General features: G+C 34.5%; 1 protein-coding gene across 1 annotated transcript in view; it reads left to right on the forward strand.

The window, feature by feature from the left end:
* The first annotated feature begins 867 nt into the window (after positions 1–867).
* The window catches only part of LOC132544497 (leucine-rich repeat serine/threonine-protein kinase 1-like), a 45,599-nt gene continuing 28,774 nt past the window's right edge, over positions 868–17,692 (forward strand). The window contains exons 1-5 of the mRNA XM_060208100.1: positions 868–1,063; positions 2,869–3,158; positions 3,843–4,023; positions 6,641–6,817; positions 7,294–7,454. Coding sequence (XP_060064083.1) covers positions 868–1,063; positions 2,869–3,158; positions 3,843–4,023; positions 6,641–6,817; positions 7,294–7,454 — 1,005 coding nt within the window. The remainder of the gene's footprint in view (positions 1,064–2,868; positions 3,159–3,842; positions 4,024–6,640; positions 6,818–7,293; positions 7,455–17,692) is intronic.

Raw genomic sequence — 17,692 nt, forward strand, 5'->3', positions numbered from 1 at the left:
GGGTCCTTGTCTTTCCAGGGTTGTCCTTGTAAAATAGACATCATAACATAGACAGAAGTCAGAACCAGTATTTGATTATTAATTTTATCAATCTGTAAAACTGTAGACTCATATGTACCTGAATTTGAAAAGATATTTATGCTATGAAAGAAAAATACCAGATTTGAAGAAACATGATGGCAGTTCTGCCAGAGGATGATACTATATCAATGCCAGACAGAAAATGAAGTCAATGTATTTAGATGTACAACATTGTGTTTTCTCTCTTAGACCAGTATTAGATTTCAGCTAAACATTTACATTCTGATCCATACTGTACAGAACTGATATTACATAGGTTAGTACATTGTACATCTGCTGGTTTTAAAAAGAGTTTTTCATTAACAAATTAACCTAGTGATTCTTATGTGATAAATGAATTAGTATCAAGAATCTTACGTATTGACAATAAAGATCAGTATGTAAATATTTCAGATAGAAAAACCACCATGAGAGATATGTACTGGTAATTGATCAATGTCGGACAAACCATGAGATAAGCATTTCACTCTAGTAATTCTCTCATGAATGCAACACATTACTTTACCATTTTTTCAAAGTGTGAATTTTTCTTCGATGACACAATATTTAGTACATGGAACTACTCTCTATAACCATTTTGACATCAGAAGTGAATACTAACAATGTCACTGTGAGTGAGTGACATACCAGTTGTATAGAGATAGGAATGAGAAATGGTGATACACTAGTCAGCCGCACCCTTGATAAATAATTGTCCTGTTGAACATTTACATTCAGAAATGCAAGAACAGTAAATTGAGTTCAATGTAGTTGGAACATCTTTAATATCTGATTTAAAAATTTGCAATGTCTTCCACAAATGATTTTGGCACACCAGAAAAGATGCCACTGCTAACATGGTTATTGCCGAGGTCTGAGAACCTCCACCAGTGGTTATACAACGGCTGGAGATGTCTTTACAAATGGCTCAACGATTTTACAGTCGGAGCCAAGTTTCAACATTTCATTTATTGTGTATCCATCTTTGCTCAATTTCGGAACAGTGAGATGCCAGCATTATAGCCCTTGATACTTTTGTCACCGACACAATTTATGTGCCATTTCTTCTAAGTAAAAGTTTAAAATTTTATATTCATGAAATATTTTGCATATATTAGGTATTGTATAACCTTACATCACTGCAAACACAGTTATATATTCTGATGTGAGTGCTTATAACCTTTTCACCAGAGTTAAGTCATTTGATTGTTCTTGTATTTATTTCTTATTTTCCAAGCTAGCTTGGGCAACTAGCAACCAGCATGTGGTTTCCCCCAAGGTGACTATTGGGTATATGACTGACTCAGTGATTGAATTTTCCATCAACATGATGTTAAAGAAACGGAGAAAATGTATTCATGCACCCCTCACAACTTCTTCTTAAACCCAAGAAGGGCAACAGCATGCAATAAATACCTTACTTTCAGGTCCACAGAGGTCAGATGTTTTAGAATGTTCAGCAACCTCTTAAAATTGACCGTCATGATAAAATGACAAGAGGCATGAAGATTGACACAAAAAGACATATGGTTTAGTTCAAATGTAAGACCTAAAATCACATTCAATATTATAGTTTTCAATTATATCAAAATCTTTGATTGTTTGATCATTAACTATTTGCTGGTTTGCTTAATATCATAAGTTTGTCACTTCAATCTAATTTCCCAGTTTTCAAATATAACAACATCTTTGATTTGTTAAGCATTTACTGTTTGCTGGTTAGCACAATATGGTGTGTTTGGCTGCACAGCTGTGTCGCTTATATCAAACCTTTAATGCTATCTCAAGATAGTTTAATCTTTATGTTTACGTTTCTTTCACATGGCATTGTCTTATGTGAATAATAATTAATAAACGGCATTTTGATTCCAAGTCATTGCTGTGTGAATATTTGTGATATTGGAATGGTCACATGATGGATGGCATTAGTCATACCTTAAATCACACTTTGTTCTAGTTGGTTTATATTGAGACATTGCCTGTAATTTTAAATATGTTCTGATAACAAGAGTGGCTTAACAGCTACGAGGGCAGAGATACTACATGAACAAACTGTGAAGATTAGAAGTGTGAACAAGATAACATTAAAATCATACCTGAGTTTGTGCAAACATCGCAACATTTTAAAAATTACCATTATAAGATAATGTATATGATGACTAAATTCTTTGTAGAGCTATATAAAATAAATTTATATTTATTATATATGTGTGATTCTTAAAATCTATATACCGGGTATACAATTTAGTCTCACAACAACTCTGTAATGATATCAGTCATAATGAGGTCAAGAGTCATTTTTGTTTAATGATGTTTATGTAAATATACCTGTGTGTAAACTTGAATGTTTGCGCGTCCAAATATAATGAATCATTACAGCTTAGTAAATGTCATGTTTATTACCTACATGTATAAGTACACCTGCCTAAATAGAGGTGTGATAACTTCTCATCTATATAATCTGTTCTCCGAATTTACAGATAAACATTACCAAGTATTGGTTAAAACCAAGCCTGTCCCTTTATCTCTAGTGATGGAAAATCCTTAAATTCAGCCAGCCAACATGGACGTTGCATCAGGTGTAGTATCATGATTGTTTTATTGGATTTAAAATTCATAACATAATTTAATTTCAAAATGACGTTTAATAATGATTGTAGTAGTGGTATAAAAATTTTATAATTTAATGTAATTTAGTTTAAATTATGACTCCCCTATACACCCACCAATCTCCAATCTCTTGTAATATCAACTTCTCAAAACAAACATAAATGGATTGGTTGATGTCAAATTTATTGAAATTTTCAGAGATATTTGACCCAGGTGCTTTCACTAGGGCTGTAGAAGATGGTAACATAGACTTGTTTCTAATCTTGCTCAATGCGTTGGAGGGGATGACTGGACCAGCCGCAGGGCCATTTGATGAGGAAAATCCAGTGCAGGAAGAGGGAAATTCCCTTCAGGCCCTGAATGATGCTGTTTTTGGTGACGGCATGCCATTACTTCACTTTCTCTGCAGTATACAAGATATTGATAAGACATTTATCAAAGCCCTTCTGCACAAAAACATCGATATCAACCTTTCTTGTCCTCAACATGTAAGTTAAACTCTGTTGCCATATCTAATACTGCGTATTACAAGCCCAGGACCAGTCATTCAATTCTGACTCAGTCAGTAGGAGAACTTTGTATAGGATAACAAAACAGCTTTGATTTTTTTATTTGTCTTGACATAAGAGATAAAAGACTAAGAGATTGTTCATTACTATTTTCAAAGCACCATGGACTGAACAACTCACGTAAAGGTTGTTGATGTGTAAAATGTGATGTAATTTATGTTCTTTTATAAACTGTATTGACCTGATGTTTTTAGGGTGAGCAAGGGGAGCTTATCCATATATATATCCTTGTAAAAGGAGTTTATAGAAGCAGGGGAGCTAATTACGGTTATTTATTATTTATAAAATATGGTGGATGGATGGTTATCTGTGGGTGATATTTGTGACAATGTATTACCGAAGGAGAAGCAGATTATATGCGTGATAAAGATGTCTCAAGTTGTTAGGATTTTAAACAGATGAAGCCTTAGAACATCTATTGAAACCTTGGACATGCTGACCCTTTTGCCCCACCTTTAAGGTCAGAGTTTAGGGCTTTGTTCCCAAGGTTTCCTGATGTGCCCTGTATACATACATACAATTACTTTTGGAGAGTTTGCTTTTTTTTCACTTCATTTCACTTTTTTCAGTCGTTAATTGAATTCATGTTGTTTTCTGTTCCAGGGCAGACCTATTCACATTGTTTGTTCTAGAAACTGTCCTGAAAATTTAAAGGTGTTGCTGGAGTATGGTGCCAAAATTCTGGAGGCGGGAGAACAAGCTTGGGAGGAAAACTCACCATTTTATGTGTCCTCACTCTGTGGGCATTTTGAAATTATCAGTATCCTGTTCTCATACCAACCAAGTATGTAACAATGAATCTCTTCCACAACTTGGTGAGAATGTTTTACAAATGGTTTCTGAGCACTGCAACTGTGGCGGAAAACTCATCTCTCACAAACTAACACTCAGATTTCTTATAAATCTAGATTTCTGATTACGGTTGGTAAAAGTCAAATTTGAAAGTGAAAATTTATCTCACTTGCAAAAGTCAATACATGTGTTTAATTACCATGGCAATTATTATTTAAGACAAATTTTCAAATATTTCTTTTTTCACATGGCTAATTAACAGGACTGACAGAGAATATGCCATGACCTTGCATATGATTCTTTCATCTTTCCAGTCATATGAAATAAAAGAAATGAGTCCATCACAGTATTTACTAAGATCCAAAGAAATCCCAGATGGCAGTGTGACAAAAAACTTTCTAATTAGTTCTAATTTCTAATAAGTTTTTTAACTGACTCTATTTGAATTACTTTCCTGACTTGTATCACACACTAAGGCCAACAGACAAAGAAACTGTAGATGGACTTTTCGCATATCAATAAGAAAGCATTGAAATGCAAATGTAAGTTTGGGTTTATTATGGAATTGGGTTTATTGCAAGATAATACAGTACTGTAATATGTTACATCTGATAACAAATTTTTCTCTCATAATCAACTATGCATGACTTTCCTTGTTCTGTAATAGAGAAACTTTCAAAATTTTTTAAAAAGCTATTGTTTCCCATATTTAATACAAATGTTATTGTTAATGCGTTTATATAATATTTTTTCTCACTGTAATTCTCAAGCTTGAAAATCGAACATGGCCACCATGCATAGACTTGAGCTTTCAGAATTTTTTTCAGATTATCAATTTTTGGTTTGATCATTAAATACAGATAGGTGAATGCTACAGGCATGTTAGGCCTCTTCTTTTTATTTCTCTATCAAATTTACCCAATTTCATCATCATCATCATCATCATCATCAGCAGCAGCAGCAGCAGGTTAGCTGTTCAAATGGCTCTGCGTCTGGTCTTCGGTCCGTAGTCCATAGGCTATCCTCTGTAGTTCATCCTTTATAGTCCATCTGTTAGTCCTTAAACAATTCTTGTTATTGCTGTTTCTTGAAAAGAACTTGATGGATATTTTTTTTATGTAGGTTCCCCTTAGTCCCTTGTTGTGTATTTACATTTAAGTATCAATTTTGGATTTTTATGGTAAAAGCGTGTTATTGCTATTTCTAAAGAAGTACTCAATGGGTTATACACTTGAGTAGGTTCCCCTTGGTCCCTAGTTGTGCAATGTCACATTTTCAGACTGTTTGCAAAAAACAAGATGGCCAACAGGTGGCCGTCTTGGATTTTGACAATAAAACTTTGCTATCATTTTGTCTGGAGAAACACTGAATGGATCTTTTTCAAATTCCATATATATGGACCCTTGGTCCCTAATTATGCATTGCCCCATTTTCGGACTGATCATGGAAACAATATGGTAGTCAGGTGGCCATCTTGGATTTTGACGGTAATAGTTTGTTTACACTGTCTCTGGAGAAGTAACCAATGTATGATGTTCAAACCTCCTATATAGACTTAACTTGGTCCTTATTTGGGCATAGTCCATTTTAATCAGAAAACAATTCCTTGGGAAATACACGACCGATCAGTCTCAAATTTCAGCTTTTCCTTTATCTCTACTTATGCACATTTAATTCTGAGTGTGATCAGGAAAACAAAATCACTGACAGGAGACTGTCTTGGATTTTGAAATTGAATGCTTGTTATTACTATTTCTTGAGAAGTATTGGAAGGATTTGTCTTAGTCTTCATATGTAGGGTCCTCTCTTTTCATAGGAGTTGTCCATTTGATTTTGGTAATGTCAGAAAAACACAATACAGACAAGCAACCAAGATTATTATTGCTATTTCTTGAGAGGAGTTTTCTAAATAAGAGCAAATAAAAGGAAAGAAGAGAAAAGAAGGAAAAAACTTAAAACTTAAAAGAACATATGAAGATAAAAACATGGCAGGGTCATGTTCCCTCTGGGATCTGTTTCGGCACAATGGAAAGATATGTATTCATACAATAATTATAGATTAATAACTTATAATGAAATCTCACATATCATATAGTCTTTTAGGATGTCTCCACTTGGATCTCCTCTATTGTGACTGATGCACATGTTTAAGTTTGGGTTGAAAATGCCTGTCCTAAAAGTGATGGATCAAAGGATGAACAGAGTGTTTTTGAAAATAAAGAAAAATAAAATACAAGAATTTTAAAATGTTGATTGTAAAACTGAAATTTAATGTAGTAATTTTATCATTTTCAAAATTTCTTTACTATAGAAATATTTTAGGTTAATTTTTTGGTCATTTGATTAAAGAAATGTCAATAAAAATGAAATTTAATTTCCAAAATCATCATAAAATAAAAAAATTATTATATTAAAATCTTAAACACTTTGTTTTGTATAAAAGAGTTCTTAATTTAATTACAACTTCATTTTTACCATGAAAATCTCTATTTTGCTAGAATTTATTTTACTTCAAAGAAAATTATTTCCTTTTGGTATTATGACGCATAGGTACAAGAAATATTTGCTTAATAAGAAAACATGAAGATCTGAAACATTAAACTTTTCAGGATTAATTCGTGAACAAGATGTCCGAAGTTGTCTGCTGTATGCAGCATGTGCAGGTGGTAACAAGGATATTGTGAGTAAGTGGTATTGTCCAGGGATGGATATAAACCAACCAAAGCCATACATTCAGTCCCTAGACAACTCAGGAGACAACACTCCTATATTTGCAGCTTGTGCAGGTACAAAAAGTTATTACTCTCCCTATCTTTTTAGTTTAGCATATCTGTATAAATTACATAATTGATGATAAGTGATTTGCAATAAAATTCAAAGAAATGTGAAGCTTGAAAATGATAAAATCTATGTAAATATTCAAAAACTGAGCAGAGTTACTTCCCTTTTCATCTGATGTTGTTCTTGCAATTTGAATGATCTGACAGGATACAAGATAGTACATGTTTTATTTGGAATCTTAAAAAAATAAAATGTATTCGTCATGGCCACCAGAAGGCCCAAATTGGCACTCCTCCTTTGGAGTTTGTAAAACACATCAAACAATTTGGTAAATAGATAAATAAATAAGAGTTTGATGTCAACAGAATATGACATACAATATGAGCAGATTCCGGTGTTGTATCTCAAGAGAATCGGAAATCTTTTTAATGAATACTGAAAATGAAATGAAATCCTCAATTGTATCTCTTGGGTCTTTCAGGTGGTCATTTTGAGGTGGTTCAGCTCCTGGTTGAGATGGGAGCACGTCTCACACATAGAGTGTGTACCGATTTTCCGGTGATTACTGGCAGAATTTTATCAGAGTGTGTTCAGCAGGCAACATCGGAAGACATATTGGACTCGGATGTCACAAAAATAATAGTATGTAAACATTTGAGTTATGATGTGACTTTAATTCCCTCGTGTCTTTTATGTAAAGACTCATTGTTGTTTAAAAGTTACTGATTGTTGTATATTTGTATATAAATTTTAATTTCATTTTAACATCTTAATATGTTCCAGTAATATGACATGTACATGGTTTTCAGAACTCATATATGCATTTGAATCCTATACTTATGCTTTTCTTCTGATATTCACCAAAATTTTAAGAAATCATTATCTTTCCTAGTTAATGTCCCACAGAAGTCATTCAAATTTTGGCATTCTGGATCTGACTGAAAAAAATCTTACCAAAAATTCTGATACAATTGTATATACAGTTTGTATAAAAACTCTGTACCACTTGCTATTCATATTATTGGGAATACATGTAAAAACTGACATGTTATCTACATGTACAGCCAAATTATTTGTAGCACCTTGAAAAAGGAAAGGAATCACTGAGGTCACCATATTTTGCCATTAAAGATTGTTGTCAACACCTCTTGAAAAGTGCTTGATGGATCTCGCTTACATGTAGATTCCTCGTGGTCTCTGATTCTGTTTTATTGATTGGGAAAAAACACTAGATTGCTGATATGTAGGCAATTTAGAGAAAAGCAGAGAAAAGGAAAATTAAGATTAAATTAGAGAAAAGACAAATTAAGATTAAATTAGAGAAAAGACAAATTAAGATTAAATTAGAGAAAAGACAAATTAAGATTAAATTAGAGAAAAGACAATTTAAGATTAAATTAGAGAAAAGACAAATTAAGATTAAATTAGAGAAAAGACAAATTAAGATTAAATTAGAGAAAAGACAAATTAAGATTAAATTAGAGAAAAGACAAATTAAGATTAAATTAGAGAAAAGACAAATTAAGATTAAATTAGAGAAAAGACAAATTAAGATTAAATTAGAGAAAAGACAAATTAAGATTAAATTAGAGAAAAGACAAATTAAGATTAAATTAGAGAAAAGACAAATTAAGATTAAATTAGAGAAAAGACAAATTAAGATTAAATTAGAGAAAAGACAAATTAAGATTAAATTAGAGAAAAGACAAATTAAGATTAAATTAGAGAAAAGACAAATTAAGATTAAATTAGAGAAAAGACAAATTAAGATTAAATTAGAGAAAAGACAAATTAAGATGAAAGATCATAAAAGAATGAAAAGACCCAGCTTATACTAAGAACCATTACAATATATATGGTGGATGCCAGGATCCCTGTGGAATCATGTTAATTACAGGGAGTCTGTATGAGAACGTGTCGTGTCGGTGGTTATCATGAGTACATTTTTGTGTGTATTTGCCAGTTATCACCATAGATCCTTGCGTGTGATATATATTCTCCCAAATAAAGTGGAGTGTGAAATACTTACAAAAAAAATCCTTATTATCAAGTTATTTAATTTTCTTATTAAATCTCTTTTGAATGAAGAACGGGTATAAAAGATCAATAAACCTTCGTGTTGTAACAGTAAACAAAAGTGTATATAAATGTTGATGTAATCACAGAGCTGTTTCTTCCTGTTTAGTGACAATCCAGATATGACTAAAGAGGTTCTCAAGTGTTTAGTACACAGAGTGTGGCCATTTTACAACACGATTTGATAAGATGAAGGCACACAAAATCCAATAATTTTGCCGTATCTCAAACTTGATCATGTGATCAGTAATACTACTCTGTGATGACATTTGGGGAATTTTCACTTACAAACCCTTTTTTAAAAAGTCAGTATCTATACATCAAAATCATATCTGTTGTGAATACTACTTTAAGTTCAAACTATATAACATTAGAAAAGATCCTGTGGTATTTCTGAAAAAAAAAATTTTTCAAATTATTTTTTATCCTTGTCACTGAAAATTGAGAATTGTGATTACTTAAATAACATGTTTATTGTTGGAGATGTGTTGTCTGTGTACGTCTCCCCTCCTTAGTACGTGGGTTTTTACGGTATAAATTCTCTGAAAAGCTTATTTATAGAAAGGCTGTCTTTCCAGGAAAATCATACTTTCATTGAAAAGCAAAGGTTGTATATAACATGTAAATAAGATTTTGCTTGTCATGCTAACAATTTCACAGCATGTACACAAAAAAATATCCAAATTTATCTCAACCTTTAAGCTTACACTTAGATGGATTAATGCACATTGTATATCTGTTTCTTTGGCCCTGACTTTTTTTTAAATGGGTAAATCATTGTTGTTTTTGTTAAAAAACAATTATATTAAGGTTACAGGAGTCGGTATGTTTAGATTCTTTAGAATCATGAAGATTTAATTCATTATCATATTTGAGATGTAACCTGCTTGGATGCATGCCAGAGATATCATGGATTTTTAGTCCCCTTCTACTGAAACTTTAGAGAGACTATTATTTTTATTTCTGTACAGGCTGTCTGTTCTACATACATGTATTTTTATGTATGGACTGTCTGTTCTACATACATGTATTTTTATGTATGGACTGTCTGTTCTACATACATGTATTTTTATGTATGGACTGTCTGTTCTACATACATGTATTTTTATGTATGGACTGTATGTTCTACATACATGTATTTTTATGTATGGACTGTCTGTTCTACATACATGTATTTTTATGTATGAACTGTCTGTTCTACATACATGTATTTGTATGTATGGGCTGTCTGTTCTACATACATGTATTTGTATGTATGGGCTGTCTGTTCTACATTCATGTATTTGTATGTATGGGTGGTCTATTCTACATACATATATTTGTATGTATGGGTGGTCTGTTCTTAATACATGTATTTGTATGTATGGACTGTCTGTTCTACATACATGTATTTGTATGTATGGGTGGTCTGTTCTACATACATGTATTTGTATGTATGGGTGGTCTGTTCTTAATACATGTATTTGTATGTATGGACTGTCTGTTCTACATACATGTATTTGTATGTATGGGTGGTCTGTTCTACATACATGTATTTGTATGTATGGGTGGTCTGTTCTACATACATGTATTTGTATGTATGGACTGTCTGTTCTACATACATGTATTTGTATGTATGGGTGGTCTGTTCTTAATACATGTATTTGTATGTATGGACTGTCTGTTCTACATACATATATTTGTATGTATGGGTGGTCTGTTCTACATACATGTATTTGTATGTATGGACTGTCTGTTCTACATACATGTATTTGTATGTATGGGTGGTCTGTTCTACATACATGTATTTGTATGTATGGGTGGTCTGTTCTACATACATGTCTTTGTATGTATGAACTGTCTGTTCTGCATACATGTATTTGTATGTATGGACTGTCTGTTCTACATACATGTATTTGTATGTATGGGTGGTCTGTTCTACATACATGTATTTGTATGTATGGGTGGTCTGTTCTACATACATGTATTTGTATGTATGGGTGGTCTGTTCTACATACATATATTTGTATGTATGGGTGGTCTGTTCTACATACATGTATTTGTATGTATGAACTGTCTGTTCTGCATACATGTCTTTGTATATATGAACTGTCTATTCTGCATACATGTATTTGTATGTATGGACTGTCTGTTCTACGTACATGTATTTGTATGTATGGGTGGTCTGTTCTACATACATGTATTTGTATGTATGGGTGGTCTGTTCTACATACATGTATTTGTATGTATGAACTGTCTGTTCTGCATACATGTCTTTGTATATATGAACTGTCTGTTCTACATACATGTATTTGTATGTATGGGTAGTCTGTTCTACATACATGTATTTGTATGTATGGACTGTCTGCTCTACATACATGTATTTGTATGTATGGGTGGTCTGTTCTACATACATATATTTGTATGTATGGGTGGTCTGTTCTACATACATGTATTTGTATATATGAACTGTCTGTTCTACATACATGTATTTGTATGTATGGGTGGTCTGTTCTACTTACATGTATTTGTATGTATGGGTGGTCTGTTCTACATACATGTATTTGTATGTATGGGTGGTCTGTTCTACATACATGTATTTGTATATATGAACTGTCTGTTCTACTTACATGTATTTGTATGTATGGGTGGTCTGTTCTTAATACATGTATTTGTATGTATGGGTGGTCTGTTCTACATACATGTATTTGTATATATGAACTGTCTGTTCAACATACATGTATTTGTATGTATGGGTGGTCTGTTCTACATACATGTATTTGTATGTACCGGTATGTTTATAAGATCAAAATTTGTAAGCACTGTCATTTCATTCTTCACACAATTTTAATCAAACTTCAACAGTTTAAGGGTTATTGGGTCAAGTCTATAAAATAATTTTTTGGGCTTAGTTCTTGAGGGATTTTCATCAAACATACTTCACTTTAAAGCACTAAAATATCTTTAACAAGTCTGAGGTACAGGGTTTGTCAGTTCTGCTCAAATAAATTACCTTGACTCACTTTCAAGGTTGTAAAGGTCAGATGCATTGAATATTAAAAAAACCTTGGTTGATTGGTTGTAGGTTTTCCGTCGCCTTTACTCATCCTGTCTCTAGGCATTGTCTCACCAATGAACATCAGTGTTCTGGCAACCAAAAAAATCCTTGGTCCAATAAGCTTTAATATTAAGTTTGAATTCAGTCAACACAACCAATAGTGAATTGAAATGAAAATAAATAAACGTGTGTGAAGATTCTAAAAGATTATCTCTCACCTTTTTTTTTCGTCTAATTTGCATTATATACAGCATATGAAGTTGGACAAATCAATGTTTTAGATTTTGAAATTGTCACTTGTATTTATAAATTTATTTCACAGAAGTACTATTTTTCTGGAAAAATCAATTTCTTGGGAGGTTTGTGTTTCCTGAACAATTTCTAGAATGTTTTCTGAGAAACTAGGACTAATTAGACCAGTAGTTTTTGAGGGTCACACAACTTTATCCTCAAGTGGTACTCATTGTAAATGAATCTGTGCTCAATTACTGACATACAAGTGGTACACACTTTGTTGATAAGGAGGAATGATTCTGTTGATCATTTGTTGAAAGCCTGAGAACACATTTATCTTACTTTCTTAAATCAGCTTAAATCAATGAAATTTACTGATGTACTCTTTGTAATGTTAGCTCATTGTATGTTTTAAGCTTTTTCAATTTTATAATTTCCCAACTGAATTTTCTCAGACTGTTTTCTGTTCTGAAATCTGGCATATATGACAGCTTGTGTTTTAGTCATTGAGTTATAGTTTTATAATCAGTTGTTGAATACATATAATCAAATATCCGTTATAATAGGTATCATGCATTAACTGCGAATTAAATCGTATACAACTGGATGTATCTTGAATTGAAAATATTGAATTTTTTTTTAATAAGCGTTTATTAGAAACTTTGAATCTATACCAATATTTGTACTTTCTACATACCACTGATGATTTTTGAACTACGGATTAATCATATTTGAAATTCTAGCTTCAAATGATAGATTTTATTATTCATCTCTCATGTTTTGTTATCATGTGGGCAGGAGGCAGGCAGGCGGGTGGGCACATGTGGTGTTCATTTGATAAGTTGAGTAGTGTTTTTAAAAGGATCAAGTTCAAACTTCATAGGGAGATTCATTACCATGATAGCTTGCTTAAGTTTGATTACCATAATGTTCAGACTGTGATTCAGTGAGTTATAGCCCTTGGTTTATTTACAGAAACAGTGTCAAGTCAAATTTTGAAAGTAGTTTTCAACAGGTCAACTTCAAATTCATAGGAAGGTTCATTACCATGATCACTTGGACAAGAATGATTGATGTCATGTTTTGGACAATAATTTATGGAGTTATGGCCCTTTATTGAATTATCAAAAGTGTCCTCTCAATATCGTTAGTTGTTTTTAATCGATCAGTCTTAAAATTTAGGAAGTTTGTACAAGTATGATGACGCAATTTTTCAGATGAAAATTTATGGAGTCACATGTATGGTCTGTTCTCCAATTACTACAACAGTGTCTGCTAAACTTGATCTATCTTAAACAATTTATTATTCTGGGGGATTTATTTGTTTACTTATTTCCCAGTATTTGTTTGTGTGATTATAGACTACCTATTTTACTCTGCAATGAGCCCTATCGGCCAAAATTTACTTCCGACTCACAGGCAGGGATGGGCTTATTACAAGACATCCCATTTACCAGACGTGGGCTTGAATCACTGTTAAACACCTTGTAACTTTACCTTTCAGTAAGAGCGAGCAGTGGTAGGTGATGCCTGGTCTAATCAACATGGCTGTTGTAAAATATTGGAGGTGTGACCTGTATTGTTTATATCTATCATACATGAAGTATCAGATAGGATTAAATCTTCCTCACTCCTCTCACTTGTGTTTGATCAAAACTCACAACATTTGATACATCAAAGAAACTTGATTTATTTATTAACGTCAGTATCTACATATTTATCTTATCATTGCACTTAATATAGTGGTAAATAATGGCTGCTCCTTGTAAAACTAACTGGTCATGTAATAGTCTTTCTAGAGAAATTCAGGAATAGAGTAAACAATTTGGCAAAGTCAAACTTGGGGGAATGATCATTTTTTGGTAAATTAGTGTGATGATCAATTCCATATTATTAACAGCATATACAAACTGAAATTAGTCCAATCATCTTTAAAAACAACACTTTCAGCTACAATAGGAATACCACTATACCATATTTGTATGTTTCAGTAAGATTATACCTTACTTTAAGATCTACACAGTTAGCCCTTCAGTATGATATCCACAGCTAACCCTACAGTAAGATATACACAGCTAATCCTACAGTAAGATATACACATCTAACCCTTCAGTAAGATATACACAGCTAACTCTACAGTAAGATATACACAGCTAACCCTTCAGTAAGATATACACAGCTAACCCTACAGTAAGATATACACATCTAACCCTTCAGTAAGATATACACATCTAACCCTACAGTAAGATATACACAGCTAACCCTACAGTAAGATATACACATCTAACCCTTCAGTAAGATATACACAGCTAACTCTACAGTAAGATATACACAGCTAACCCTTCAGTAAGATATACACAGCTAACCCTACAGTAAGATATACACAGCTAACCCTTCAGTAAGATATACACAGCTAACTCTACAGTAAGATATTCACAGCTAACCTACAGTAAGATATACACAGCTAACCCTACAGTAAGATATTCACAGCTAACCCTTCAGTAAGATATACACAGCTAACCCTACAGTAAGACATACACAGCTAACCCTACATTAAGATATACACAGCTAACCTACAGTAAGATATACACAGCTAACCCTACAGTAAGGTATACACAGCTAACCCTACAGTAAGATATACACAGCTAACCCTACAGTAAGATATACACAGCTAATCCTACAGTAAGATATACACAGCTTACCCTACAGTAAGATATACACAGCTAACCCTACAGTAAGGTATACACAGCTAACCCTACAGTAAGATATACATAGCTAACCCTACAGTAAGATATACACAGCTAATCCTACAGTAAGATATACACAGCTAACCCTACAGTAAGATATACACATCTAACCCTTCAGTAAGATATACACAGCTAACCCTTCAGTAAGATATACACAGTAAACCCTACAGTAAGATATACACAGCTTACCCTACAGTAAGATATACACAGTAAACCCTACAGTAAGATATACACAGCTAACCCTTCAGTAAGATATACACAGTAAACCCTACAGTAAGATATCCACAGCTAACACCTCAGTAAGATATACACAGCTAGCCCTACAGTAAGACATACACAGCTAACCCTACAGTAAGACATACACAGCTAGCCCTACAGTAAGATATACACAGCTAATCCTACAGTAAGATATACACAGTTAACCCTTCAGTAAGATATACACAGCTAACCCTACAGTAAGATATACACAGCTAACACTACAATAAGATATACACAGCTAACCCTACAGTAAGATATACACATCTAACCCTTCAGTAAGATATATACAGCTAACCCTACAGTAAGTCATACACAGCTAACCCTACATTAAGATATAAACAGTTAACCCTACAGTAAGATATACACAGCTAACCCTACAGTAAGTCATACACAGCTAACCCTATAGTAAGATATACACAGCTAACCCTATAGTAAGATATACACAGCTAACCCTTCAGTAAGATATACACAGCTAACCCTTCAGTAAGATATACACAGTAAACCCTACAGCAAGATATACACAGCTAACCCTACAGTAAGTCATACACAGCTAACCCTATAGTAAGATATGCACAGCTAACCCTATAGTAAGATATACACAGCTAACCCTACAGTAAGATATACACAGCTAACCCTACAGTAAGATATACACAGCTAACCCTACAGTAAGATATACACAGCTAACCCTTCAGTAAGATATACACAGCTAACCCTTCAGTAAGATATACACAGCTAACCCTACATTAAGATATATATTTGTATTGAATATCCCCATTGGTAAGCAGAATAGTGTGTCATGTGGCATTGTTGATGTTCTGACGGTGTGTTCTTTGATCTCTGTCATATGTTCATACTGGTACAAGGAATCTATATGTCTAGGTTATAATTTCCTGTTATGTATATGTACTGGGTTAAACTGTTATTGAAATAGTATGATTGCATTTTGTGTTTTGTTTGGGGTATTTATGTTTTGGTTTTTTTATGCAAGATAAAGTATCTTAAAGTTTCTTTTTGACATCAAATGCAAATTAATTAATCTTGACACCACTACAAATCACTGTTTACCACTTCTCTTTAAAAGCAGTACAGTGACAGAATTTGTATATATTAACTTGGATATTAGCTGATATGAGATTTTATAAAGCATATTTTGAAGTTTTTATTTTTGTGAACCTTGGTGAGCAAAACTTAAAATGTGTGTAACATGGAATTTGTGAACCAATGGCAGCCACAGGGGGTGGAACATCAGATAGTGGATCAGGAGGGGTGGAATGGCAGCCAAAAGGGGTGGAACATCAGATAGTGTATCAGGAGGGGTGGAATGGCAGCAACAGGGTGGAACATCAGATAGTGGATCAGGAGGGATGGAATGGTAGCCACAGGGGTGGAACATCAGATAGTGGATCAGGAGGGGTGGAATGGCAGCCAGAAGGGGTAGAACATCAGATAGTGGATCAAGAGGGTGGAATGGCAGTCACAGGGGGTGGAACATCAGATAGTGGATCAGGAGGGGTGGAATGGCAGCCACAGGGGGTGGAACGGTGGAATGCAGCCACAGGGGGTGGAACATCAGAGAGTGGATCAGGAGGGGTGGAATGGCAGCCAAAAGGGGTGGAACATCAGATAGTGTATCAGGAGGGGTGGAATGGCAGCAACAGGGGTGGAACATCAGATAGTGGATCAGGAGGGATGGAATGGCAGCCACAGGGGTGGAACATCAGATAGTGGATCAGGAGGGTGGAATGGCAGTCACAGGGGTGGAACATCAGATAGTGGATCAGGAGAGTGGAATGGCAGCCACAGGGGGTAGAACATCAGATAGTGGATCAGGGAATGGCAGCCACAGGGGTGGAACAACAGATAGTGGATCAGGAGGGGTGGAATGGCAGTCACAGGGGGTGGAACATCAGATAGTTGATCAGGAGGGTGGAATGGCAGTCACAGGGGGTGGAACATCAGGTAGTGGATGAGGAGGGTGGAATGGCAGTTACAGGGAGTGGAACATCAGATAGTGGATCAGGAGGGGTGGAATGGCAGCCACAGGGGGTGGAACGGTGGAATGGCAGCCACAGGGGGTGGAACATCAGATAGTAGATCAGGAGGGTTGGAATGGCAGCCACAAGGGGTGGAACATCAGATAGTGGATCAGGAGGGGTGGAATGGCAGTCACAGGGGTGGAACATCAGATAGTGGATCAGGAGGGTGGAATGCAGCCACAGGGGGTGGAACATCAGATAGTGGATCAGGGAATGCCAGCAACAGGGGTGGAACAACAGATAGTGGATCAGGAGGGGTGGAATGGCAGTCACAGGGGGTGGAACATCAGATAGTGGATCAGGAGGGTGGAATGGCAGTCACAGGGGTGGAACATGAGATAGTGTATCAGGAGGGTGGAATGGCAGCCAAAGGAGGTGGAACGGTGGAATGGCAGCCACAGGGGGTGGAACATCAGATAGTGGATCAGGAGGGGTGGAATGGCAGTCACAGGGGGTGGAACATCAGATAGTGGATCAGGAGGGGTGGAATGG

The sequence above is a fragment of the Ylistrum balloti genome, unplaced genomic scaffold (assembly GCF_031769215.1).
Source record: "Ylistrum balloti isolate Yb309-2 unplaced genomic scaffold, AGI_CSIRO_Ybal_v1 Utg369800, whole genome shotgun sequence".
In the NCBI taxonomy this organism is placed as follows: Eukaryota; Metazoa; Mollusca; class Bivalvia; order Pectinida; family Pectinidae; genus Ylistrum; species Ylistrum balloti.